This window comes from Hemibagrus wyckioides, linkage group LG02, assembly GCF_019097595.1.
Source record: "Hemibagrus wyckioides isolate EC202008001 linkage group LG02, SWU_Hwy_1.0, whole genome shotgun sequence".
NCBI classification, from domain to species: Eukaryota; Metazoa; Chordata; class Actinopteri; order Siluriformes; family Bagridae; genus Hemibagrus; species Hemibagrus wyckioides.
In genome coordinates this window covers 9,348,873-9,376,872 of record NC_080711.1, presented here as the reverse complement: position 1 = coordinate 9,376,872, position 28,000 = coordinate 9,348,873, and the positions used below count along the sequence as shown (strand labels likewise).

At 39.7% G+C, this 28,000-nt stretch overlaps 2 protein-coding genes across 4 annotated transcripts; both read left to right on the top strand.

Annotated features, from left to right (window-relative positions):
* The first annotated feature begins 16 nt into the window (after positions 1 to 16).
* zgc:66474 (uncharacterized protein LOC327500 homolog) lies at positions 17 to 23,052 on the top strand. Of its 3 annotated transcripts, none has more exons than XM_058411939.1 (17): positions 17 to 360; positions 3,407 to 3,864; positions 4,152 to 4,529; positions 4,911 to 5,114; positions 5,319 to 5,528; positions 6,681 to 7,283; positions 8,318 to 8,533; positions 8,615 to 8,845; positions 9,797 to 11,188; positions 11,420 to 13,066; positions 14,755 to 15,483; positions 16,648 to 16,783; positions 16,868 to 16,951; positions 17,023 to 17,114; positions 17,257 to 17,329; positions 18,569 to 18,672; positions 22,915 to 23,052. In XM_058411939.1, the coding sequence occupies exons 1-16, from the start codon at positions 171 to 173 to the stop codon at positions 18,601 to 18,603; spliced, it is 6,678 nt and encodes a 2,225-aa protein (XP_058267922.1). In that variant the 5' UTR covers positions 17 to 170; the 3' UTR covers positions 18,604 to 18,672; positions 22,915 to 23,052. The 3 variants fall into 3 exon arrangements, with proteins under 3 accessions (XP_058267922.1, XP_058267913.1, XP_058267930.1); XM_058411930.1 differs by having other exon boundaries at positions 17,254 to 17,329; XM_058411947.1 differs by lacking the exon at positions 11,420 to 13,066 and having other exon boundaries at positions 19 to 360; positions 17,254 to 17,329.
* Positions 22,947 to 27,670, top strand: LOC131366926 (zinc finger protein 281). The gene is made up of 7 exons (XM_058411960.1): positions 22,947 to 23,081; positions 23,456 to 24,334; positions 25,436 to 25,568; positions 25,684 to 25,767; positions 25,855 to 25,949; positions 26,047 to 26,123; positions 27,440 to 27,670. Exons 2-6 carry the CDS (start codon positions 23,459 to 23,461, stop codon positions 26,116 to 26,118), a joined length of 1,260 nt encoding a protein of 419 aa, XP_058267943.1. The 5' UTR covers positions 22,947 to 23,081; positions 23,456 to 23,458; the 3' UTR covers positions 26,119 to 26,123; positions 27,440 to 27,670.
* Positions 27,671 to 28,000: the final 330 nt, after the last annotated feature.

Below are 28,000 nucleotides of genomic sequence, written 5' to 3'. Positions count from 1 at the left end.
GGGGCAATAAAGAGCCGGACCCTGTACACAGTAGCGGAGCGCTGCGCCGCCATAGGAAGAAGAGCTGCGCTAACGCGACGATAGCTAGCTAGGATTTTTTTTTTTAATTATTTATTTTTTTATCCTGCTCCAAATCAAGCACTGAAGATTCCGGGGCGAAAACTTCGAAAATGACCAAGCTGCAGCTCTTGCACCGTGCTCTAAACGAGCGGCTGATGGCGGCGGTGGAGCAGATCATGGAGATGGTGGGCGGCACGGTGCTGGAGTATGAAGAGGAGACAGTGAGAGCACGCAAAGAGAACGAGATCCTCAGACGGAGGCTCCGGTGGATGGAGGGCGAAAATCCGACCGACTGGCCAGGTACTGAACACGGGCCAGCTCGACTTGTTTTCCCCCTTTACAGGCGTTGCGTTTGCGCTCAGCTTATGACACGAACCATGAACAATAAATCACCCCTTTCCTAGATATGCGTTAATTTTTAGCTAGCATACTGACACGGTAAGCTAGCTTATTCTCTGTCACAATTAGCCCGTTTTCTGCACGAGTGTCTATGGTCTTTGGACTTCTGCATGGTGCATGCCGGGCTTCATCCCCTCTCTATATATATAATCTATAATCTGCACAATTTCACGCTCAGAAAAGAAAATGTTCTCAGTTGCATTAACAGTTTGCAACTTATCGTTGTCTACTGTTGTCAGAGTCGTTTATGCTCCGAAATAACGGTGTCCGATTCGAATCGTTTATATTTGATTCGGTTCTTTTCAAAGAATCATGCGACTCGGTTCACAAGTACACGTTTCCTGTAGCGCTTTAGGCACGATTTACGTGTTTTGTTAATTGAATCGATCTAATACATGCATTGATTCATACATTTTCACACTTAATGAAGCTCATACCAAAAAAAAAACAAAAACAAGATGAGTCAATCATTTGATAATGATTCGACAGATGTGTCGATTCTTAAGGAATTGATTACTCGGATTATTTTTAAAAGGTATTAAACACATTTTGGGGGGGGAGTCATTAGCCGAGCTTATAATTAAAACAAGTTACAAGCTCGAATTACTGATATTTATTAGATAAACTATTACACCACGCCAATATAATCAAGTGCATATATTAGTCTACTGTATGACCAACTGTATTCTTCACATTGTTACTCTTTCCACACACGTTATGTCCTATATACATTTAATTCCAACCAGACAAATAAAAAATAAATAAATAAAAGCTAAAGAAATACCCCCCCCCCCCCGGCGCGCTTGTTTACATTTGGCTTGCAGTGTTGCGCGCGCGAATCATTTTGTGGCGTGTGGAATCGACTCCGGAGCTCCGAAGCTTTGGAGATGACTATTCGTTTTCAGAGCCGGGAATCAGTGAATCGACTCTCTCTCGGATCCCGAAAGCAAGGATGGCGACTTGATGACAAACCACATAATATATATTAAAAATGAATATAGTCTGTGCTAAGGAAGTTAAACAATGTAGTTTTTTTTTTGGCTACAAAATAATTTATTTATTTAGAGGCTAGGGAAGGAACATTGTAGTACAATTACATAATAAACTGTGGTTAATAAATCAAGCAGGTCAACTGAGCTTCCACTGTTTCACACACTGACCAAAAAAAACAAGGGAAATGAAAGTGAAATATTACTCATGAAAACACAGTGTAAGGTGTAATGTAGAGAGATTATTTTTTGCTTTAGAAGAGGTTTTCTATGTAGAAACATTCTCCGCCATTTTTAATGTGTTTCAGAGACGTAGCGCTCCACGGCTTGCTTCATAATTCAGCCTAACTAATCGATAATGAAATTCATCTCCAACTATTTTTAAATCATCTTATTTTTTCGCTTTTGTGAACTATCCGATGAAGTCTTACGTGACATGTTGAATATTCAACCCTGAACCAGTGTTTCAGGCTGTTATCTGTCCAGTACTGGTGCTGATTATTATTTTGTCGCATCCCTGTATTAATCTCAACCATGTTGAATTTGCTTACATTTTCTCCATGTAGATTATAAACTGTACCTTGGTTTGTGTTGTGTGTTTGTTTTTTGGTTCTTCGTATTATATGCATGCCAATCCACTTCACTAATACACCGATCAGGCATAACATTATGACCACCTGCCTAATATTGTGTTGCTGCCGAAACAGCCCTGACCCGTCATGCACTGTGTTTCCTGACACCTTTCTATCAGAACCAGCATTAACATTACAGTAGCTCGTCTGTTGGATCGGATCACACGGGCCAGCCTTCGCTCCCCACGTGCATCAATGAGCCTTGGCCGGCCACGACCCTGTTATCGGTTCACCACTGTTCCTTCCTTGGACCACTTTTGATAGATACTGACCACTGCAGACCCCACAAGAGCTGCAGTTTTGGAGATGCTCTGATCTAGTCATCTAGCCATCACAATTTGGCCCTTGACAAACTCGCTCAAATCCTTACGTTTGACCTTTTTTTTGCTTCTAACACATCAGTTTTGAGGACAAAATGTTGACTTGCTGCCTGATATATCCCACCCACTAACAGGTGGCATGATAAGGAGATAATCAGTGTTATTCACTTCAGCTGTCATCGTGTTACGGCTGATCGGTGTATGATTTGCGAGTAAATGGATGTAAGAAACATCAGTTGCTAAAATGTAAAGATGCCTTTGAGTTCAGCTTGTACCTCCATCTTGCCACTTCCTTTGTGGTAGTGAGTTTCCACTGCACTAGTAAAATTCATCATATATGTTATTATGGCTGAGCAAGGTTGAACAAGGTTTTTTTTCTACATAAGCTGGATAAAAGTCTGTATTGTGGAAAGAGATACATAAAATACAATTTTCTAATATCACCAAGAAGCCAGAAAAGAAATCGTGTAGGTGCAGAGTAAGAAATAAGGAGCCCCCATTGATGATATTGTGGTATATGAGAAAATATAGTGTGACCAGCTGTAGCTGTCATAATTATGGCCAATTATGGTTGATCAACCTGCAGACTTACACATTTTACTCTGTGTTTAGTAAAGATGTAGCACATCATCTATCATACCGTGATTTATACAGCTGTAGATTTGAATACTAGTGAAAACACTTTTGGGTGGGAATTCGGTTTATAATTGATCGCACATGGTTTCTTTTTCTCACTCAATGCTTTTCAAAACAAGGTTAATCCCATTTTGCCTGTGATTTATTATTAAACGAGTGAAACACAGAGCCCTCTGTTTTTGGCTCAGAGGCTGCTCCTTGTTACAGTGCTGTACCTTCTGGTTTAGATGGTGAAACACTGCCCCCTAGTGTACACCCTCATTACATGCAGGTTCTTTAATTCTGGAGTCATGTGTTAAGAGAAATGGACGAATCTGAGTTAAACGTAAACTTCCCTTTTTTGATCTTTTGCTCTTTTTATGCCCCACAGATCCCGCTTTCTCCGTTCCTGGTGAGACCAGCCTGACAGACACATTAGCCCTAGAGTCCTTAATTATCAAAACGGAGCCCATTGACTCCCATGAGTTCCAGTTATATGGACCTGACACAAGTCTCACAGCATCAGTATGCACTGCCAATATAGAAGTGGTTTATCCTGGTACGAGTGCTCCTGCTGATGCTGCCATTCCTGACAGTATTGTATGGGACTCGGCACAAAGCTATATGGCTCCGTTAGACTTTGACCCCACTCTGTCTACCATGGCAAGGAACAGGAGCCAGAGGAGGTCGTTTGCCTGCCCGGACTGTGGTAAAGTATTTGGGAGGGAGCAGAGACTGATGTTCCACATGCGTATTCACTCCACCGAGAGGCCCTATACATACAGGAGGCGCAAAACGTGCTTTTATGGGGACAAGAAACGGAAGAAGAAGCTACGTGGCCTTTCCAAGGTACATGCAGGGTTTTCAGTCTATGCATTAATGCTGATGTGTTCAAGAGCATGATGAAATGTAGCAGATTGTCGAAGTGACGTAAATCACTTTTGTTGCGTTAGTCTTTGGCTATGTCAAAGAATCCTTAGCAAATAATTAGAAAAATGTCAGGAGACCTAGTCTGGGTTAGAGCACAGAAAAATGCCCTGTTTATGTTCATGCAATTTTTTAAACCTACAAATGTACAAATTTTTTAAACCTACAAACCAACCCATGTTTAATCTTCTCATTTCGTTCCTATCTAGACATCCAGAGAGTTCATAGAGGACCTATCTGACACCTCAGAGCAGACAGAGCAGAGTGCAGGCTCGGCTAACGTCGGTATCTTGGCAAGCGCCGGCCCGTCTGCTCAAGAAGTAGAGCCAAGCGAGGCATCAGATGAAGCCAGTGAACACACCAGCAGCAGCAAGCTCTCAGAAACCAGTGCAGCCAGACCTGTGGGCCTTAAAGCTAAGCAAGGAAGAGAAAAGCCCAAGACAGCTCAGTGCCTGCAGTGTAACCGAGCCTTCACTAATGTATCACGGCTGGCAGTTCACATGAAGACCCACCAAAAGCCACTTCCCAGTCAAGATGAACAAAATCTACAGGGAGACATTGACAGCGGATCACAACATCTACAAAAGGTACAGGAATGGAGGAAGCATCTGTATAAGATAAGCACAAAAAAATTTGTACTTTTTGAAAAAACAATCCAGTTACAGGCATGCAGTTGTTATTTAGATGTATATTGATAAACAAGCAAGAATAATCAGTAGAAGAAGACGAATTTCACAGAATTCTTGTGATTTTGCAGCAGCTTTTTTTCTTTGCTTTCCTATTAAATGTTGGTGTACTGACCATCATTACATTCAGATGTCTTTCTGTATTTCTGTTTAACAAAAAAGTAAACAAATATACCGTATGACCTCGCAGTAGAGTTGTGTCATCTTGAACTGAGCTTAAAACGGAGCAAAATCGAACCCATCCACATACTATATTCACGGATCGACTTTCTTTTCTTGCAGGTAATAAGGAACAATGAAACCGAGGTGGAAAAGGCAAAAGCAATAGGCCAGAGGCTGTTTCAGTGCCCCGAGTGCAAGAAGATCTTTGCTCGCTCCTGTTGGCTCACCTTTCACTTGAAGTCACATGAACGAGAACGTAAGAGGCAGAAAAAGAAGCAGCTTCAAAATAACAAGCTGAAGGACGTCCCCCAGGTCACGGAAAAGGTGAAACATAAACCACTCGGCCCTTCACTCACAGAATAATGCTAGATATAAACAGCTCTGTATCCAAAAATATCCAAATCTTATACTGCGTCATCCTATTAAATGTAAATTGTCTCCATCGTCAGGTCAGGTTTGTTAATAGACTGGGCACTTCCTGATTTATTGACTTTATTTTTTTTTTTCTTCTATTTTTGCTCCCCATAGCCGAAGAAAGATGTAGCTACTGACAGCAGCAAAGTTAACGTACTAAAGAAAATCTTTGCTTGCCCGTACTGTGATAAGGTTTTTGCTCGTGAAGGGTGGCTTGGACCACACATTCGGAGTCATACAGTTAAGAAGCAAAATAATGACATTATTTCTGACGCCATCTTGCCTGATTCTGCTAAGAGAAGGACTCGGCGTGTCATGACCAAGGTTGGTTTTTGTTGTTTGTATCATTTTTTTATACATATAGTGACCAGCATTAAAACCTGTGAGAAATATTTAAAAGTTGGTGTATTTACAGCTTATAATGTGTGTGTATATATATATATATATATATATATATATATATATATATATATATATATATATATATATATATATATATATATATATATATATAGTGTATGTGTATATATATACACACACACACACTACATGGCCAAAGGTCTGAGGACAGCTGACCATCACACCCATATTCCCCATTCCAGATTTTATAATATATGCAACTCTTCTAGATTTTGGAGTCCTAATATTAGACATCAGCCATAACATTAAAACCACCTGCCTAATATTGTGAACGTCTCCTTGTGCCACTAAAACTGCCCATCGTGGCATGGACTCCACAAGACCTCTGAAGGTGTGCTGTGGTATCTAAGACGTTTTATATATATATATATAAGACTCGCAGTAAGTTGCGAGGTGGAGTCTTTAAGGATCAGACTTGTTTGTCTGGCACATATGACAGATACTCAGTCCGATTGATATCTGGGGAATTTGCAGGCCAGGTCAACACCCTGGAACATTTTGTAATGTTCCTTGAACCATTTCTGAACAGTTATTGCAGTTTAGCAGGCCGCAGTATCCTGCTGAAAGAGGAAAGTGCAACATCCACATGAATGTCAGGATCCAAGGTTTCTCAGCAAAACATTTCCCAGAGCATTATAGTGCTTCCACCAGCTTGGTACATACTAACACTGCATACTGGGAACACCTCTGACCCTGTCATCAAGTCATCACAATTTGGCCCTTGTCAAAGTCGCTCAGATCCTTACACTTGCCCTTTTATTTCTTGCTTCCAACACATCAGCTTTGAGAATTGACTGTTTACGTGATCCCACCACTTGGCAGGTCCCATGGTAATGAAATAATCATTGTTCTTCACATCACCCTCTAGTGGTTTTAATGTTATGGCTGATCAGTGTGTGCAATAAGTGTGTATGTAAATATTAAATGGATATACGCAAATGGAGTATATTAAATAACACACTAATGCACCTAATACCTAATTCCCTCACTATTACACAAGTGTGTTGTATGTTTTAAAATCATATTTCTCTCCCCTTTTTCTTTAAACCTGTTTAGCCATCAAACGAAGGTGGCAACGAGCAAAAGAAAATCTCTGAACAGTCATTAGGAGAAACTGAAAATTCAGAAATGGTCAACGAACAGCCAAATAACGAGACTCCTGTGTCACAAAACATCACTCCGGAGTTGAAACCAAACCCAAAATCTGAAATCATAATTAGTAATAACTTGGAAAATGCCAGTAAAGAATCTGAAATCATCGGGAATGAGACTGAAAAAATGACAAGCAAGATAACAGAAGACTCGATGCCAGTCCCCGAAGAGTCCACTCTAGGCACTGAGGAATCTTCGGCACAAAAAGAAGAAGTTAAAAAAAACAAAAAGCGATTTCCGTGTCGAGAATGTGGCAAAGTTTATTTGCTGGCCGGTTGGTTGAAGACCCACAAGAAGATGCATAAAAAAGAGAGAATTTTGGAGGAGAACAGGAGACAGCTAATGATGATGAAAGAGTTTGGGCAAGATGAGAAGAAAGAAGAGGGACAGAGCCTTGTGGACACGGATGTTGTGGAAAAGAAGCAGAAGAAGAAAAAGAAGACTCTGGGACTTGAGGAAAGTCCTGATGACAAAAAGAAGAAAAAGAACCAGCTTACAAACGCTGTGGTATGATTTTTATTTTGTGACTTTTCATTTTTCCATAGAAATGTATTTATTAGCAATAAAATGAATTTAGCTTTTATACTGAAAAACAAGCTTGCAATAAATATATATATACGATATATTTCCACGATATAGGAAAGTCAGTGATACACGGACTCCACCCCCAAATGCTTTTTTTTTTTTAATTGTTTAAGCAATAAATGACCCTCCCACACTCTTTAAACACACACACAAAACATTTGCAAGCATATAGTGAGATGAATTTTGGGTGAATTCGTAGAAATATCACATTTATCACATTTTATATACTGTATGTATGTATGTACACTACCAGTCAGTTTTGGTCTTGCTTTACTGGGATGGTCTTCATGTGAGCCAGTTTCATCATGGTGCTTGATGGGTTTTGCAAATGCACTTGATAATACTGTTCTTGCAAGAACTATTCCAGAACACCGGACCTTCGTGTCTTAAAATAACAACTGACTGTTTTTTTTTGTTGTCATTACATATGGATTACTTAAGTCCATGTGTGTTATTTCAGAGTTTTGAAATCTCCAGTATTGTTCTAGAATGTAGAAAATAAATCCCTAAACAAAAAAACACTGAATTAAAAGGTGTGTCCAAACTTTTGACTGGTAGTGGATGTTTCTTGCCAGAAGCCTTAGAAGGTGCAGAGCGTTTGGGCGATATAATAGGGCTTGCAGAAAAAAAACGTAAAAAAATACAGCGTACACAGAACAAAACGAAACACTCGGGACAGTGACAGGCGAAAAACTGGGTTGCTGGAGAATTCTGCTTCCCTTTCCCCAACTGCACGCATAGCCGTGCTTTCCTAAACAACGCTACGTGTTCTTTGTCTCTTGAGTAAATACGCTGAACAGTATTTTACATATTATTAACATTTTACTTCATTTTAAATAATGTTTATATTTTGTAATTATAATTATACTTTTTTATTAATAAATTACCTTATTTCAACCTAAAAACAATTCACTACAAGGTTTGCGGATACCGCGATATACTTTTCTACTTCTAAGGTGCTGGAGACTATGGCTAACTCCTCTGATGTCCAGACAGCGGCAGAAAAAAGCAAAGAATCTGGCGGTGAAACCCGCGGCCAGTGCGTCTGCAAAGACTGCGGCAAAGTTTACGCTAGGAAAAACTGGCTGAGCTTGCACATGCTCGGCCACAGAAAATCACTGATGGCCTTGCCCCAAAAAGCAAACGACAAGGCCCCGAAAAGTGACAGCCAGGTATTTTGCTCTTCCGTGATTCCTCTGATGATTTCGTTTCATTTTCCAGCGTTCAAACATAACTGTCTTTCCCCATCGTAGACGACACGAGAAGGATCATCCACCGAAGATTCTAAAGGTCAAAAGGGAAAAGACGGCAGCAAAGCAACATTTCCGTGTCCCTTTTGCGATAAAGTCTTTCCCCGAGCAATGCGGCTGATGGTACACATGCAGATCCACTCAGGCGAGAAACCGTACTCCTATCGACAGCGTAAAGAACAGTTTTACAGTGAGCCAACAAGACCCAGAGTGCCAGATACAGACAAACAGGAGGTAGGAAAATATATGCTGAAACCCATGATGACAACACAAGACTGCATGTCAGACTGACCTGATTCACAAATAAGTTTTCTCCTCCTATGTTGTTTTTTTTTTTCTTCTTTTTCTCCTTTGTAAATAAATGAATTGTTCACTTGTTGAAGGTGTGCAGGCCCAGACAAATGGGCTGGGGATTATTGATTTTATTGCAGTGTTAATGGGGGAAATATTTTAATGACAGTTTTAGAACAGTTCTTTTATACGAGGAACATTGAATACTAACCGGACTCTGTAAAGAGACAGAGTGTGAATGTCTCCAAGCAGCGATGCTGTATCATGTAGTTTTTGATGTAGGCCACTTTTATCAAAAATCACATCCTTTTTCATTTTTTTTTCTTCTTCTTTCAGTACAAAATGCAGCAAAAAAAAATGTTGTTATTGAAGTAAAAAAAAAAAATAATAATAAATTTTGCCTGTGGTTATTTCACAATTATTCATTACTATCTGTGTTCAAGCAATGACTTCATGGCTCTATTTAATGGAGTTTATTTGTTCCAGGACATAGAAACATTGAGTAAAAGCATTGAATAGGGAAATAAAAATATTTTGATCGTGGTTAGAATAGTCTCCCAAATTAAATTATATGTCCTGCTAGAATTTCGTTTTTAAGGAAGGAGAGTCAACACGGGCTAATACCAAGCTTGCCATCACACACTCTTGGACTGTGGGTCATATCACAAACAGTTTGCAAATATACGTTCTCAATAAACAACTGTTTTTACCTGCCACTTGAGTACCTTGACATGACATGTTCTTTCTTTTCTTGCTTTTCTTGCTTTCCTTTGCGTTTTTTAAAAAAAACAACACAATAAAGTAAAATACCACTTTAGTCATGTTCTAACGTGGTATGTGGCTAAGAGTCTTCTCTCGTTGAGAATTACTAATTGCCAACTTTCCTCCCTGCAGCCTGCAGTAGAAGGCAATGATGAAAAGGGGAAGGATGGAGGAAACGAGGTGACTAGGAGTCAGACTTCTGCAGTGTCGCAAGACCATGCAAGCACTACAGAGCCTGTGGAAATCGTTCAACCTCAATCAGTTTGCACTGGCAGAAAATTCAGCCTCCTTCCTCTGCAGTCATCTGGTGCTGCTACCATCCACAGCACGGCTCTTACAAGAACCGAGTCGAAAACAGACAGTAATTTCAGTTTGCAGCCTAGAATTGTTCTAGATCCAGTTATAGCCGAAGCCAGCCACTCGACATCATCTGAAGGGGGTGACTTTAAACCAGTAATTGTGGAAACTAGTGACATTCAGATGCACCAAATGCCTGATTTAGAAACCAATTATGCTGCTACAGGTGAGCAGGTGAAGAGTCCTCTTGCTCAGACTCTACTTGAAAACTCAAACCCTTATACTAGCCAAAACACACTGGCTGAGACGGATCATTCAGATGTTGTTTGTGTCAAAGTAGGTTCTCCTCATAAATATTATGACAATACCTTCTTCTGTATAGCGGACCAGCAGAGCTCAGAGTCTCCAGAACACAGAAAGTCTGAAATCTGCCTAAGGAAGGGTCAGGTAGAAAGCAGAGAGTATGCTTTGATTGATGTGAAGCAGCACAAGGTGTTCTATGACCCAGAACTTCTGGATATGGATGTAGAATCACAAGAGTCAGGAAGCCAAATCCATACCCATAGGATGCCAAGGTGTCTTGGTGTTGTAAAAGCTAAAAATATTCCACTCCACTCTGAATATCTAAAATATAGCATTGATGGAGTTTGTATTTCTGATAAAAAGTCAGTCAATGACGTAGCTTTGACAACCGATCCAGAAGTTGAATCAAGTTCCAGTGCAGTACAGCAAGTGTCTCATACTGAGTCAGGCTACATGATCCTCTCAGATGTTAGTGATGATGACGAGTGGGCAAATGTGTCGAATATCCCTGATGAGAAAGGGAGAAAAACTTTGAAAATATCTACCCCACAACCTGAGGGGTCGGCTGATGCAGGATCCTTCCCGAGCTCCTCTCATAAAGCTAGTGACTCTGACTCTGATGTAATGTTCATGTTAGAAAAGACTGGTGAACAAAATGTCCCCGATGGTCCACTCACTTACAGAGATGAGCTGGCAGCCACTTCTGTCCAACAAACAGAAGAGCCATGTTCCACAGGGCAGAAGAGGTGGTTTACATGTTTGGCATGTGGTTTAACATTTGCTGGTGAGGCCTCCTTGACACAGCACATGAAGGTGCACTCTGTGTCGGCGGGAACCTACCAGAAGTCAAACGCCTTCAAGACACTCAAGAAGAGGGTCAAGAACAATGAAACAAAGCTTAAACAACAAGTTGTCCAAGTTCAGGTATGCGACTCCATCAAAGGAAAGAGTGCTACAAAAACTAGCAAAATTTTAAAATAGCTGTCATTGTTCAATATATGGTCATATAAAATGACAAGTGTAGCAGTGACCTGGGGTTAATGTGTCATTCATAGCTATTTTAAGTATGATATCTTGAGCCATGTATACATTTAATTAGAAAGAATATTGATCCATACATTTTCTGTATTCTCTTAAACCTTCCCTCTTCTGAAGACGTCAGAAGTAGGTAGTGCTGATTCAAGAGACAACTCTGAAATCTCAGGAAAGAGCCACTCAACACTCATAAATGTTAATAAGATATCTGGAAGTTGCCCAGACTTTGGTGCAACCAGTCGAAGTTCCAGAGCAGACTCAAAGACTGTTGACAGGAAATCAGAGAAAGAGAAAGGAATTCTGCGCTGTTGTTATTGTGGGAAAGTTTGCGAAAAAATAGAACTGCATCTCATGCATGATCACCTGAAGGAACCTAAGGTTATAGAAGCTTTGCATTGTAGCAACACCTTAGAAGAAAGGAAGAGGTTATTGAGCCGCCTTTGCAGTCACGAGAAACTGAACGCTACTAGGAACAACAAGGATGAAGACCTTGTTCATTGTATCTGTTGTCAGAGGTATTATCGACGAAATCACTTTTGGAAACACGGTTTAATGTGTGAGCAAAAACATTCAAAAGAGTTCATTGAAACTGAACCTGGCAGCAGTACAGATCCTCCCAACAATAACCTAAGGTCAAGGCCAAGCTTAGCACAAAAAACCTTTCATCCAGAATCTGGGAGTCTCATCAAAGATATCTTCTGCAGTAGTGTACAACAGACCATTCCAGAGTCAGTGAAGCATCCTTCAGCTAAAGCAGAACACCACACTACACACTATTTATATTCCGTATCTACCGTTTCAGAAACTGGCAGTACTGACGTAAACCCGATCTCTGATCACGGATCAGAGAGCATGTCCATTATATTCGCCGGTAACAGTTCAGCAATGATGAATCTTGATGCAAAAACTTCTGGACCACTTGCATTAGACTCACTCCACAGTACACTGGAGTTTACTGGTACTAAAGTTCAGGAGTCTTGCCTCAGCACTGTACAGGAAGCTCTTGTCGAGAATCAAAAATTAACACTAAAAACAAAGAGCATTTCTGAAAAAGAATGGCAGTCCACTTTGCAACCTGAAAGGGGGTTCGATAACATTCTACAACCCCATACCCCAGTTTTAAGCAGTTCTTATTTCCTAGACACTAGGAGCAGCAATCTACAACAAAACCCTGAGCAGGATTGCCAGAGTTCTTTTATACAAGTGTTAGATTGCAGTGGAAAACCTGTTACTCCTCAAGAATCAGTGAGCCATATACATACTGGCAGCAGTGATTTACGTCCAACCACTAATCTAAAATCAGACTGGACCCCAGTATCAACTGTACAGGTGGACTTGGAGCAAAACCTTGGCTCTGGTACACAACCAGAGAAAACCACCATAATGATGCTAGCAGTTAGATCAGAGAGGACTGAGCAAAGTCATCCTCATTCAGATTCAACAAATAGTCTAGTTGCAAACCTTTTTAGCGGTGATGCACAGGAAATTGCTAATCCAGAAACAGGGAACATTTCCATCCAAGTTTTTGGAAATGATGAACATAGATCCTCTGAAGTTAGATCCGATTCAGACATGTGCAGTGCAGGAAAAAAGCAGGATGATTCTGATGGTCACATCAGAGACGACACAGAAGCGTGTGGTACGTGTACAGGCCAAGACAGCGATTTGAAACCTCTTGGCTTAAATTCCACCACAACATTAATAAGGAGATGGGACAGTGGGAGGAGCAGGGATACAAAGAGAAGACGACAAAGTGACCCCTTACAGGTACACGTACTGTGTTAATTGTTTATTATGTATCTTGAATAAATAAGGTTTGATCATGTACTCCGTTGTTTTTACTTTAAGGGTTTTTGGGCTATGGATTGTACTGTGCCAGGGTTTTTGGGATGAACTTAAGGTTCTACATAACGTAATAGTGTAATGAGAAAGTATGTGGAAATAAAAATTTCCACTATTTATAAATGATGAAAATGACTTTTAGTCTTTATAGAGAATGACTGTTTGGCATATTGCATGGTCAGTACTAATGCACAATTAGTATTTGTTCATGGTGATATAAAAATAACCTTAAGCCCCTTAAGTGCGATTCGAATCCCGGAAATCAGCATTCTATTAATTATGCATCTAATGCAATTGTACAGTTTGAACCCCGAGGCCCCAGTCTGCACAACCTGTAGAGCTAAAATACATAAAGGACACATGATTGCATTTTTTCATAGAGATCCTGCGCCAAAACTGGGAATCGCCTGCACTTGTGACCAGTAGCTCCAGAGCAAACCGTCCAAAACACGTTATGGATACACCGATCAGCCATAACATTATGTCCACCTGTCTAATATTATCTTGCACCATCATGTTAGCAGCAGATCCTTTAAGTCCTGTAAGTTGCGAGGTGGGGCCTCCATGGATCAAACTTGTTTGTTTAGTACTTGTTTGTTCAGCAATGAGCCTTGACCATCCATGACCCTGTCGCCGGTTCACCACTGTTCCTTCCTTGGACTACTTTTGATAGGTACTGACCACTGCAGACCGGGAACACCCCACAAGAGCTGCAGTTCTGGAGATGCTCTGATCCAGTGGTCTAGCCATCACAATTTGGCCCTTCATCAAATCCTTACGCTTGCCCATTTTTCCTGCTTCTAACACATCAACTTTGAGGACAAAATGTTCACTTGCTGCCTAATATATCCCACCCACTAACAGGTGCCGTGATGAGGAGATAATCAGTGTTATTCACTTCACCTCTCACTGGTCATAATGTTATGCCTGAGCAGTGTACACTGTAGCTTTCAAACCACACCATGCCTGACTGTGGAGCGCCCTTTCTAGTGAAAATGACTCCTCAGGTGCTCCTATGAATCTAATCATTTAGTTTCAAATGATCATTTTCCTCAGGTCAGAGACTTTGTTTATTCAATCAAATTTTTTGGGGTGAATTTATAACTGATGAGGTGAGCAAGTATTATATTTTGTGTACAATTTTAAATCTAAGCATTTTTGTTTATTTCGTTTCATACAGACAAAACTGCATATTGTTTTGCGTTGTTTCCAATTCAACAATTTAAAAATGTAAACCTTTTATTCATAAATTTTGTTCAGAATATCACTAAGAATCAAACTGAATCGAATCGTATAGCCAGTGTTATGAATCGAACAGAATCGTTTATGGTTACACCCCTAGCGTGTAATATTATAGCTGTCTGAAGCTGATAGAACTGAAAAAGCACCAGCTTCTTTGACACGATAATAAACACATTTATTTTATAAATGTTTATTTACAGGCTTTAAATTCCGTCTTTGCTTTATGTAGCTATTTCCTTAGTGCAGCTGCACATATATACAAAGACAAATGTAAAAACACTAAAATGTGCCACAAACTTGCAGGTTGCACAGTGATCCTCTAATGATCCTTTCCCATTCTCTCAGATTAAACCTATATATTTTCCCCATAGCAAACATCAAAAGAAGAGAGAAAAGCATCACCGGTCCCTTCCCAGACTTCTGAGATGAAGTTGCAAATATCTGATGTCTGGAACAGTTTGAAAAGCAGCAGAGGAAAAGCTAAAATAAAGCTGAAGAAAAAACATTACTGCTTATATTGTAGGAAACCTTCCCTCCGAATGGCACAGCATCTCCTATCGGCACATGCTAAAGAACCAGAGGTGGCAAAGGCCCTTAGTTATGACAAAAAGTCAAAAGTAAGGAAACAGTTGCTGGATCTTCTGCAGAGCAAAGGAAACCTCTTGCACAAAGATGTGGGGATGAGTAGAACTTTAAGTGAAGAGCTACTAGCAGCTAATCAAGCGAGTTCACCTAACTCACATGGGTCATGTAGTGCCAAACAGGAAAAGCCTAATCCTCAATGTCTTAGCAGCCATGTTTCAGACACTCATCACAGTGCAGCTCAGCTTTACGCTGACACAGAATCTTCAGCTTCTCCCTGTGAAGACTCCGGGTTAGTCGGTGAGCAGCTACTTGCTGAGCTTGAATCGCATGATTTCACTCCAGACACCAGCTTGTTCAGAAACGACCATATGAACATAAACACCGTCTACAGCTCTCCAGCTGATGATCAGACTGAAACTAGCAAGAGTGAGGACAAGGAGACCGACACTGATCAAAGCAGCCAGAACGGACACACGGTAGAGAACAGGAGGAGGAGCTCTCGTATTCAAGCTCGGGTAAACATATTCTAGTTATTAGATTCATACATCACTGACAATTGCAGATGCAGTAAATATATTTATATAGCTGGATGTTTGTGAACGATGACATGTCTGTGTTTTTAGTTACTGATTTACTGTCACGTTTCTCCTGTAAAGGAGTGCAGTATATGCTCACAAAGTTAAAGGAAGCCACAGCTGATTAAATAAATAGTGAGGCACAGCATACAAACGTGACTCACTCAACCCGTTCATCCATGTAACACACATTTGTTTAGTAATATTTTAATCAGTTAAATATTTTATGTATATATAACATGTTTCTTTGGTCAGATTGTTTTTTCCCCTTGTGCTTCTGTAGACTCATTGTGCTTCGGTTTTATGCAATGTTTCTTAAATCAAATTTAAAAGATACAAACTAAGGGTGTGCTTTTTTGTGTAGCCCTAATTTCATATTTATTTTGCTTAGAATTAACAATTTTGTTAATATAACAGCTTAAATCTAGTATATTGCTGATTGTGAACTGGCTTTTTAATGATGATGTACACTACCCGTCAAAAGTTTGGACACACCTTTTAATTCAATGTTTTTTGTTTAGGGATTTATTTTCTACATTCTAGAACAATACTGGAGATTTCAAAACTATGAAATAACACACATGGACTTAAGTAATCCATATGTAATGACAACAAAAAACAACAGTCAGTTGTTATTTTAAGACACGGAATAGTTCTTGCAAGAACAGTATTGTCAAGTGCATTTGCAAAACCCATCAAGCACCATGATGAAACTGGCTCACATGAAGACCATCCCAGTAAAGCAAGACCAAAACTGACCTCTGCTGCAGAGGAGAAGTTCATTTAGAGTGACCAGCCTCAGAAATCACCAATTAACAGCACCTCAGATTAGAGCCGTTATGAAGGCTTTACAGAGCATCAGTAGCAGACATCTCTCAATATCAACTGTTCAGAGGACATTATTGTGTATTTCGGCCGCCTTCAGCATTGTTTTACAATGTAGAAAGAAATAAACATCAGGAAAGACCATGGAATTAGAAGGTGTGTCCAAACTTTTGACTGGTAGTGTAGCTTTTAGGTTTGTTTTTCACTGATGAAAAGAAGGGAGGTTGTAAGTTAGGGCTACGTTGAACTAACCTGAAATTTGTCTGTTTTCTTACAAAGCCAATGAGGTTGAAGTACAGCCCTTTAGATGAAGCGGAGAGTATGTCACCCAGCTCAAAACTGCACGTTTGTCAGCACTGCGGCGCCAGCTTCTGCAGACCCTACAACCTCCGCAGACATGAATACACTCACACAGGTCCCAAATAAACTGAAATGTTTATACACCTTTAAACACTCCGATGTTGATTACATGTGTACCAGGTTTCTTTTGTGCTTGTAGGTGAAAGGCCTTTCTGGTGTAGTGAGTGTAATGTGGGCTTCATTCAGAAATATCGCTATCGAAACCACAGGATGATCCACCACGGTGAGTCCAAGTTACCGTTTATGAAAGGTAATAGATGTACGGGGTTTTACAGAGTTTGTTTTGTTCTTCAGGAGACACACAGTTACGCAAGTACAAGGATCCATCAAGAAGGTGCAACAAACGATCTCGCAGTGGAGAGAAACTGCATCAACTCCATCAGCAGGTGTAGTAGATGCCACCTAATTATTATTATTATTATTATTATTATATTTATTTTATATTATTTTTTAAGAAGAATGTGATCTTGACTTGACCATGCTGGGAAAATTTCATTTATTTTGAAGTAACATTTTTGTATGCAGCAGTTGCACGACAGCATTGCAGCTAACTCTGAGCCTTACTGCAGCGCTGAAGAAAGACCTGACTTGACGGACACTGGTAAAAAAAATAAAAAATCCATTAAACTTTACTTGGAGAGCCCACTGAAAGTGCGAAATTATAGGCTCTTAAACACATTTCTGGTGACAAATCAGTCCCTCCAGGATTTTGCGTCACAGAAATGAACTCCGCGATATTCGTAGGAGATTGAAATTTTACAAAATTACCACGTTTTTTTCACAGATTTGGGCCGAGACCTTTCTTTGTGTGGCTTCATCACAGCACATATTGAAACGAAGCCCTTTTTGATACGTACGCATTTGCAGAATATCTTCACTGTTGTAAAAAAAAAAATGATAGTTTAAAAGAATAAGTCTTTGCTTGCAATTTCACCGGTTCAAATAAATATCAAGAACTTTACACAATCCTGGAGGACTGACAAGAAAAGTACAAGAACTAGACAGCTGGAACCTGATTTCACTGAATGAAGCAAGCAAAATAGAGCTGGTCTTAAATAATTGAAATTTAATTTACTTGAAATGTAATGAAATTATTATTATCCAGGTTATATCTATAGTATTATAGTTATAAGATCAGATCTTGCACCGATCAGGTGTAACATTATGAGCAGTGACGGGTGAAGTGAATAACACTGATTATCTCCTCATCATGGCACCTGTTAGTGGGTGGGATATATTAGGCAGCAAGTGAACATTTTGTCCTCAAAGTTGATGTTAGAAGCAGGAAAAATGGGCAAGCGTAAGGATCTGAGCGAGTTTGACAAGGGCCAAATTGTGATGACTAGACCACTGGATCAGAGCATCTCCAAAACTGCAGCTCTTGTGGGGTGTTCCCGGTCTGCAGTGGTCAGTGTCTACGAAAAAGTGATCCAAGGAAGGAACAATGATGAACCAGTGACGGGGTCATGGGCGGCCAAGGCTCATTGATGCATGTGGGGAGCGAAGGCTGGTTCGTGTGATCCGATCCAACAGACGAGCTACTGTTGCTCAGATTGCTGAAGAAGTTAATGCTGGTTCTGATAGAAAGGTGTCAGAATACACAGTGCATGACGAATCAGGGCTGTTTTGGCAGCAAAAGGGAACCAACACAATATTAGGCAGGTGGTCATAATGTTATGCCTGGTCAGTGTATCACGAAATTGAGAATATTTTGATAAGGCTCTCTTCAGTACAATTCAAATCACAATTATATAATTGTCTCAGTCGTTCCCCGGGTGTCTTAATGTCTTTTGATTGTATTTGTTATTTTTCCATTAAAATGTCGTCTTCTCTTTTTAAGAATCAGGCAGTTTGAAGAATTTCCACGATGAATAATTACCTGACTGCAGAAAGGACCGTGTATCTCAGAATCCGTGCCTCAAGAAGCATTTGCATCATAGAATGGTATGAAATTAGGATCATTACCGAATGTTGTGAAAGTATTTTTTTTATATATAAATGAAGACAAATTCAATGTTTGTATTTTTGTTTGTTTGCTTACGTTGGATTATATGTTGTTTAGACTGATAGACTGATCAGAGGATCACTACAAAACACTAAGTACAGGTTAATGTTCAAAAATAAGTATGTTTAAAATTATGTTTACTGTGTTACACTATTACTGTACTGCATCAGCAACATTAAAAAAAGACAGCAAGTGAGTGCGATTGAGTTTTGTAGTAGTAGAATTGCTTTTTTTTCTCTTAATCAGGAGTTTCTACATAATTAAAATCTACAAGTTGGACCGCAATCCTAGGTTTTACAGTGGCATCGCACAAAATAGAGTTAAGAAATAGTTGACAGTAAGGATAATTGGTAAGCTTTCCTTCTTTTTAATATTTGATTAGGTTTTTTACAGGGCACGCATGACTGCCTGACTAGTTTGCCTGATGTTTACGGATGAATTAGTGTCTCCACTGCTCTTCTGTCTAGAAATTTCAGTTTCTTAATTTATATATGGTCTGAGTCCTTCCTTGTCTGACATTTTGCTTATAAAACTTACATTAGAAAGCAACGTGTATATGTTCCGTTTAGAGGATTTTGAGAACATTGTGTATTGTATATGTACTGTACATGAAACTTCATCTGTGATGTTACCTGTCCACTGTAAATATGAACGGAGAAAACACATCTGACTTTGTAGCTTGTGCACTTTTTCTATACAGAAGGCATTTTTGTAAGCAGGCGTTCCGTTCGCTCACAAGCCTGTTGGTTCACTTTTACCTAATGAGAAGCCTAATGAGAGTTTGAACACGTAGTAGCTCCCCAAGATAAAAAATAATAATAATAAGAGGTGGGGATTGATGTGGCTGTCAGCACAATGATCCTCCGAAGGCTTCCATCAGCAGTGCTGCCAAGTACCACAGGAAGAAAAGGAAGAAAACAGGGAGTATGAATGCCATACGAGAAGTTCTTGAAGGGTAAAGAGATATACATGAATATTCAATGAGTCAATTAAATGTGTTAACATGCATCTATCTATCTATCTATCTATCTATCTATCTATCTATCTATCTATCTATCTATCTATCTATCTATCTATCTATCTGTCTGTCTGTCTATCTATATATCCTTCTGTCTGTCTGTCTATCTATCTGTCTCTCTGTCTATCTATATATCTTTCTGTCTGTCTGTCTATCTATCTATCTTTCTGTCTGTCTGTCTATCTATCTTTCTGTCTATCTATCTATCTATCTATCTATCTATCTATCTATCTATCTATCTATCTATCTATCTATCTATCTATCTATCTATCTATCTATCTTCTGTTTTCTAGTGTAAACAATTTGCACATGCTAAAGTAGCTTAAAACAAACTGTTTGTAATCGGCAATCCTGTTTCTACATTTTAATAGCATAATCTTATGCTGTTATTTTTAATGATGCAGCAAAACTGTAGCCCAGACTGTAGGTCACCAACAGGACCTCCTCAAACTCGGGTAAGAAGCTGCACCTTTGCTTAATGTGATCTATGAGCCTCCTCTTTCTGGAAGGACTCAGGAAGCACCAGCAGACTTATGAAAGCATTAAGATGCCCCATTAACAACATGGGCTCTAGCACTGTGCTTATTACAGCACTCGATTTCAGGCCCCCACCCCTTTTCAGTGCTTAGTGGGATTTCAGCCACCATTATATCTATGAAATCAACTACTGTGGCTCTAGGTGTGGACAAACAGTTCAGGAACGATATGGGAGGAGGCATAAGCATGAAGGCAGTATTCAGGATTTAGATGCAAACAGCAGGAAGACTTGATCTGGGTATCCTCAACCTTGGGTTGCCATGTTGTAAAGAAAAATGAACCTAGTCACCAACAACTCGCCTTCTTTTTCCCTCTAAAATCAAGCCCTTGACATAAAGTACCTTAACATTTTAAAACTGATCCTTCATGTCAACTCTTTCTTTTCTCCTTCACCATATGGAAATTACAGGACTGGAAGTCCCCAATTCAAACTGAATAACAACCTAGTAGTTCTGGGGGTGGCCTGTAATACATCACTTTTTGTCAGGGCCACTCTTTAGAGCCACCCTAGTTATCTATCTATCTATCTATCTATCTATCTATCTATCTATCTATCTCTCTATCTATCTATCTATCTATCTATCTATCTATCTGTCTATCTGTCTGTCTCTTTATCTATCTATCTATCTATCTATCTATCTATCTATCTATCTATCTATCTATCTATCTATCTATCTATCTATCTATCTGTCTGTCTATCTATCTATCTATCTATCTATCTATCTATCTATCTATCTATCTATCTGTCTGTCTGTCTGTCTGTCTGTCTCTCTCTCTATCTATCTATCTATCTATCTATCTGTCTGTCTGTCTGTCTGTCTGTCTGTCTATCTATCTGTCTGTCTGTCTGTCTATTTATGTCTGTCTATCCATCTATCTATCTATCTATCTATCTGTCTGTCTGTCTGTCTGTCTGTCTGTCTTTCTATCTATCTATCTATCTATCTGTAACCAGTTTTTCTGTTTTCTAGTGTAAACAATTTGCACATGCTAAAGTAGCTTAAAGCAAACTGTTTGTAATCGGCAGTCCTGTCTCTACAATTTAATAGCATAATCTGTTATTTTTAATGATAGTGTCCTTCTGACATCTTTAATTATCTTCTTGACACACTTGTGTGCACTGCTAGTTTTGATTCATCAGTGGTTGAGATGTGTTTTTTTCTGTCCATTAGGTGGCAGTAGAGAGAGAAAGAGTAAATACCAAATAGTTTCTTAGTTCCTACATAGACGCACTACGGAGGGCATGATTTATTGCCGTGTGCACCCTATGTAGTGGCCTATAAACCTGACACTGAGCGGTTTGGGCTTCGGCCCTAGTCTGGAATAACGTCACAGCGAGCGAGTGCACTAGACGAGATATTGTTGCAAATATTTCTCGCAGGGTAAAAAAAAAAAAAAAAAAAACCTGTAAAATGACTAAATTGGAGCAATTAAACGTGTTCCTGAGTGAGAGACTGTCGGCGGCGGTGAATGAGATCCTCGACACAGTGAGCAGGATGGTGCAGGAGTACGAGGAGGAAACGGCTCGGATACGCAAAGAGAACGAGTATCTGAAGGAAATGTTAACGCTCACAGGGTGGAGTTTTACAGAATTAAACTCGGGTAGGATTCAGTAAAAATACACAAACGCAGCTCTTTGTCCTCTCAGGAAGATGGTTATGAGGCGCAGAAGAGGTCCAAAGAGAAAGAGGCGTAAAAGAAAGAGGCGAAATCCGCCATTTAGGGATCTCAGGGTTCGCTTGAGGTCGGGTTTATTTGTTAATCTAAAACACAGCGGTCTGCTGTTAAACCGAGCGAGGCGCAGAAAACAGCCCTAAAATGTATTAGATGTCTGAGTAAACAGCCCATTGTTAGCAGAGAAGTCTTTAAATAGCAAGTAGGCCTACACTGAGATACTGCAAATAAAATCGGCTATAGGGGTTTAGGGCGCTCAGTGTAATAGCGTGGTTTCTGCTCATGGCTTCTATGTAAGCCAGATTTTTACAGCCCCTGTGTTTAATATGGCCTACAGTTAGAAAAGACCAGGCTTGGAAGGTCACAGTGGTTGTTATTTATCTACCAGGATGCCTATTACGGCGTGATGACGTCATGCAAGCGATCCATTAATGTACATATAGGTTTGTTTTAAATTTGATGATCCTGAGGCATGCACTCACCTGGTTTTGTCCCATTTACAACAGATGGATGATGATCGCTTTGTTGATGCTGTTATCAATCGTTAAAAACTGTGTATATATCTGATTAAATTTGGACTAATGTTATTTGAAGTCATGTTTGTTACAGTAAGCTGATTATTGACTTGTTTACTTTCTCATCAATATAGGTGTGCGTACCTGGCCGTGTAAATATGGGGTCCAGCACAGTTTGATGATTTCCCTGTTCTAGCAAACCTGATCTAACCAGTCACCTGGTTTAATAGGTGGGTTCGATTTGGGGTTCTGGAGCTCTGGTAACCCACTACTGGGAGCGAGGAACACTAGAAGGTGGCCGGAACAGTGATTTTAACATGACTGGAGTTGATGGTTCCTTTGTTTCAGCAGGGATCTCACCAAACTGTTGTGCTGTATTCTGGTGCCTCGGGTCTGCAGTGGCGTTCCCCTGATGTAGGCTTTTCACTCCCTGACAGGTGTGTCGTTTGAAAAACAGGATGGTACAAACCTGCAGCACCAATCAGAGACCTGGGACGGCTGGTGTCAAAACCCGGAGCTGAAGGAAGAAAGCACAAGCATTAAAATAGAACAGCCTGACCCACCATTCCCCGCACATCCTGACTCCGAGCACACAGATAGATGGGTATGTAGTCCAAGCTTATTTATAACTAATATATAGTCCACAAGCTTATTTATACACCGGGGATCTAAATGCTGTGGAATGTATTCGGAGATTGCATTTCCTCTGCCTTCAGTTGTAGCTGAACCTATTGTACAATGTTGCGCAACAAACTATACACAGGAACGTTCTAATAATAATGTCCAACACCTTAACCACTAAGCTATCACATCCCATTTATAGCAGTTTAAAGACACTTTCATCCAGGGCAATTTATAGAGCACCTCACACTCTGCATGTGCATATATTACAGAATAACACTAACTTGCTTGTTGAAAGTTTTCATCTTTTCTCAACTTAAACTTATTGTCACAAACTAGTTTAACTTTCCCCTACAGCTAATGCCTGTCATGGAGACAGGTTCACCAAAACCTGATGGCTGGAATCGTTTGGAAAAACGCAAAGGAAAAGCTAAACTGAAGCTTAAGAAAAAACATTACTGCTTATATTGTAGGAAACCTTCCCTCCGAATGGCACAGCATCTCCTATCAGCACATGCTAATGAACCAGAGGTAGCAAAGGCCCTTAGTTATGACAGAAAGTCAAAAGAAAGGAAACAGTTGCTGGATCTTCTGCAGAGCAAAGGAAGCCTCCTGCACAAAGATGTGGGGATGAATAGAACTTTAGTGTCATCTAATCAGCAAGCCAAAGCTAGATATAAGGACACTGTACAGTGCATTTACTGTCTTGGATTATATAGCAGGAAGGTCATCACTAGTCATGTAAAGAGATGCAAGCATAAATATCCATATAGAGCTGAAGCTGGCACTGCGAGACCCATAGCCAGTACCACTGCTTCCCAGCCAGGTGCCTCTTTAATTAACGAACAACTAGCAGCTAATCAAGCTAGTCTGCCTAACTCACATGGGTCATGTAGTGCAAAACAGGAAAAGCCTAATCCTCAGTGTCTTAGCAGCCATGTTTCAGACACTCATCACAGTGCAGCTCAGCTTTACGCTGACACAGAATCTTCAGCTTCTCCCTGTGAAGACTTCGGGTTAGTCGGTGAGCAGCTACTTGCTGAGCTTGAATCGCATGATTTCACTCCAGACACCAGCTTGATCAGAAACGACCATATGAACATAAACATGACCTGCAGCTCGCCGGCTGACAATCAGACTGAAACTTGCAAGAGTGAGGACAAGGAGACCCTCGCTGAACAAAGCAGCCAGAACGGACACACGGTAGTGAACAGGAGGAGGAGCTTTCACAATCAAGTAAGATACTGAGTATTATTTTTAGTCTTCAGTAAGATGAGGGATTTCACCTTCAGGCATTTAATGCTAAACACAGTCATGGGAAATAGGAAAGTACACTCTCCTTCAGTTTTACTGATCAGGGTGTCAATAACAATTGGAAGGTACGTTCCAACTTCTATTAACTCCAAAATCAAAAAACCTCAGGTTACAACAAGAACAAAAAAAAAAAACATAATATATTTCAATAATCATGTACAATACATGTAATATATTTTCTTTAGACTGGACAATTTTTCTTACAGCTGTTTATATATACAGCTCTGGAACAAAATAAGAGACCACTGCCCAATCTCCAGATCTGAACCCTATTGAAAACCTCTGGAATGTCATGAAGAGGAAGATGGATGGTCACAAACCATCAAGCAAAGCTGAACCATTTGCTTTTTTGCAAAAAGAGTGGTATAAAGTTCCCCAACAGCAATGTGAAAACCTGGTGGAGAGCATGGAGCCAAAACACATGCAAATCGGGGTTATTCCACCAAATACTGATTTCGTAATGTTATTTAGCCAAAGCATTAACACAATTTGTTTACAAATTATTTGCATTTTGTTTTATTAAAGTTCTGCAAATACTGCATGATCTTGGGTTTTGGATTTTGATGTGTTGTCATTTCCTTCAAATATACACTCTAAATAACAATAGTTATATGTTGAATTTAGGAGAAATATTGTCAGCAGTTCACAAAAAATGAAACAAAACATAAGAAACTGATTATTTTGCAGTGGTCTCTTATTTTTTTCCAGAGCTATATATATATATATTACTACTGCAAATTAGGTTTTAAACATTTAACTAAATATTTTTGATAAAAAAGACATTTAATTAATGCTTATATGCAATCAAGAGGGATTGCATGCACCTTTTGCAATATATGAAAGATTTTTTTTCTTCTTTAGATTGGACAATCCTTTATACGCTGTTTATTACAAGTGTATTAACAGCTGATTTAAATGTTGTTTAAAACCCAATTTGCAGTAGTGATTATGCCAAATATGTAAACAAGAGGGATTAAATTCACCAATTGCATACCTATAACTTGTGTCTCTTTCTATATGCAGTCAAAAGTGATCTACACCCATTCAGACGAGGAGGAGAGTGCAGCACAAAACACACAACTGCACATCTGCCAGCACTGCAGCGCAACCTTCTGCAGTCCCTACCACCTGCGCAGACACGAGTACACTCATACAGGTCCACGAGCAGTGAAATTTAACCACACCTAAAAAAAAAAGAAAAATACATGAAATTTAATACACGTTTACTTCAGTGAGTACCAGTTTTTTCTTTTTCTTTTTTGCTTTTGTAGGTGAAAGGCCTTTCTGGTGTAGTGAGTGTAATGTGGGATTCATTCAGAAATATCGCTATAGAAACCACCGAATGATCCACCACGGTGAGTATAAGTGTAATATGTTCCTGATACTTTCAGGCAATAGATGTACAGTGATTTACAGTGGGTTTTTTTTTAATCCTTCATAAGAGAGACATATTAACGTTTACAAGGATCAATCGAGAAGACGTAAAACACAATCTGGCAGTGGAGAGAGGCCAGCAGAGACCGAGCTCCTTCAGCAGGTTGCCCTAAAAGCCACTTCATTTTTTTTGTCGTTATTGTAAGTGATGTCATCAGGTAGATGGGAAAACGTACCATTTTATTTCTTTTTGTATGCAGCGGTTGGCTGAGAGCCCTGCAGGTACAGCTGAGCCTTTCAACTATTCAGAGGAAAGAGTTTCACTCAACTAACAAAGGTAAAGCAACACCGGTGTAACGTAGCTAATAAGATTTGATTATCCATGAAGCATTAATAGAGAGGATTTGGGGTTTTTTAGAACAGTAGCTGCATCCCAAATGATGTACTATACACCATGTACTACACACAACCTGAGCTAATGTGCTCACTCACTGGAATGTCGCTGGCTGTCTTGCAAATTTTTCCTCAAAGAGCATCAGTGTCTTGTAGCCAGTCCTCGTACACTATGTAAGCAAAGCTACGAGTGTTGAGGGCATGGAGTGTCCAAGTGCACGTCTTGGAATGTTTAGTATGAACATGCATGGGATGCATTTCGCATTTCTCAGAGGATCGTTTGTAAATTATTTGAATGGTACTTTTGTTAAATATTTTAAATGCATTTAAGGAATTTCAGAGAAGCCACGGCTTGTTGGTTTTTAAAATGAACCTACATGTTTATATATGTAAATGCGCAGCGTCTTCACTAACATAGGTTAACTTGCTGATTCTGCGACCCAAATTGAGGGAACGTTAGCAATAAAATTGAGAATTGCTTTTGGATTTCCTTGTGCAATGTCAATGAATAGAATGTTAAAGCATTGGGACTAGCATGCTGTAAGCTTGACACTGAAATTGTGTAGTGTAGATTAGGTATATACAGTATTATTAGAATTAGGCATTATTATTTTATATTAATTTAAACTGTACATATCCACAGCTGAGAAAAGGTTGAGAACCTCTGCATTGGATTACAGTGTTCTACATATACACCCATCAGGCATAACATTATGACCACCTGCCTAATATTGTGTTGGTCCTCCTTTTGCTGCCAAAACAGCCTTGCCGCGTCGAGCCACTAGATCCCTGAAGGTGTGCTGTGGTATCTGGCACCAAGACGTTAGCAGCAAATCCTTTAATTCCTGTAAGTTGCAAGGTGTATGGGCCACACCTTGCAACTTAAAGGACTCACAGGACTTACAGGATACTTTTAATAGATACTGACCACCACAGACTGGGAACACCCCACAAGAGCTGCAGTTTTGGAGATGCTCTGATCCAGTCGTCTAGCCATCACAATTTGGCCTTTGTCAAACTCGCTCAAATCCTTACTTGCCCATTTTTCCTGCTTCTAACACATCAACTTTGAGGACAAAATGTTCACTTGCTGCCTAATATGTCCCACCCACTAACAGGTGCCATGATGAGGAGATAATCAGTGTTATACACTTTACCTCCCAGTGTTCATAATGTTATGCATGATCAGTGTATCAAATCGGTGTTTAATACCAGACCTTTTATGTATATGATGTTGAAGCCTCTTTTTCCCAAATACAGGAAACTTAAGGACATTTCACAATGAAAGAATAACTGACTGCAAAGAAGAGAGAGAAGCCAGTGGGTGAATGGTGTTTGATTCAGACCTTGTAATAATTCATATTACCCGTTCACCAACTTGTTAATTTTGTATTGGGTTTTATATCTTGTTTAATCTAATATTTTTAAACAGTGAACATTAACAGTACATTTGGTATTATTGTGCAAGTTCAAAATAAAAATGTACTAATATTTAAAGTGTAGCAGAAACAGTCCTTTTAGTGTGTGTGTGTGCGCGTGTGTGTGTGTGTGTGTGAAGCAAGTGCTACTTATTTCTAAGGAGTGAAGATACAAGCTGACTTGCTGGATTGTGTATCTGCAGCGGTGTGAAAGATTTTTGCCATTGTGAAATGCATTGCTTCTGAGTATTACAGGAGCGAAAAAAACAAATACGAGAAAGTAGCAAGTAAGAAACTAAGCTGCAAAAACAACAGCCCATTTTGAATTTGCATTAAAAAGGTGCAGGATCAGGTGGATTTCATGCAAGTAGCAGTAACTGGTCAGGGACAAATAAATAATAGC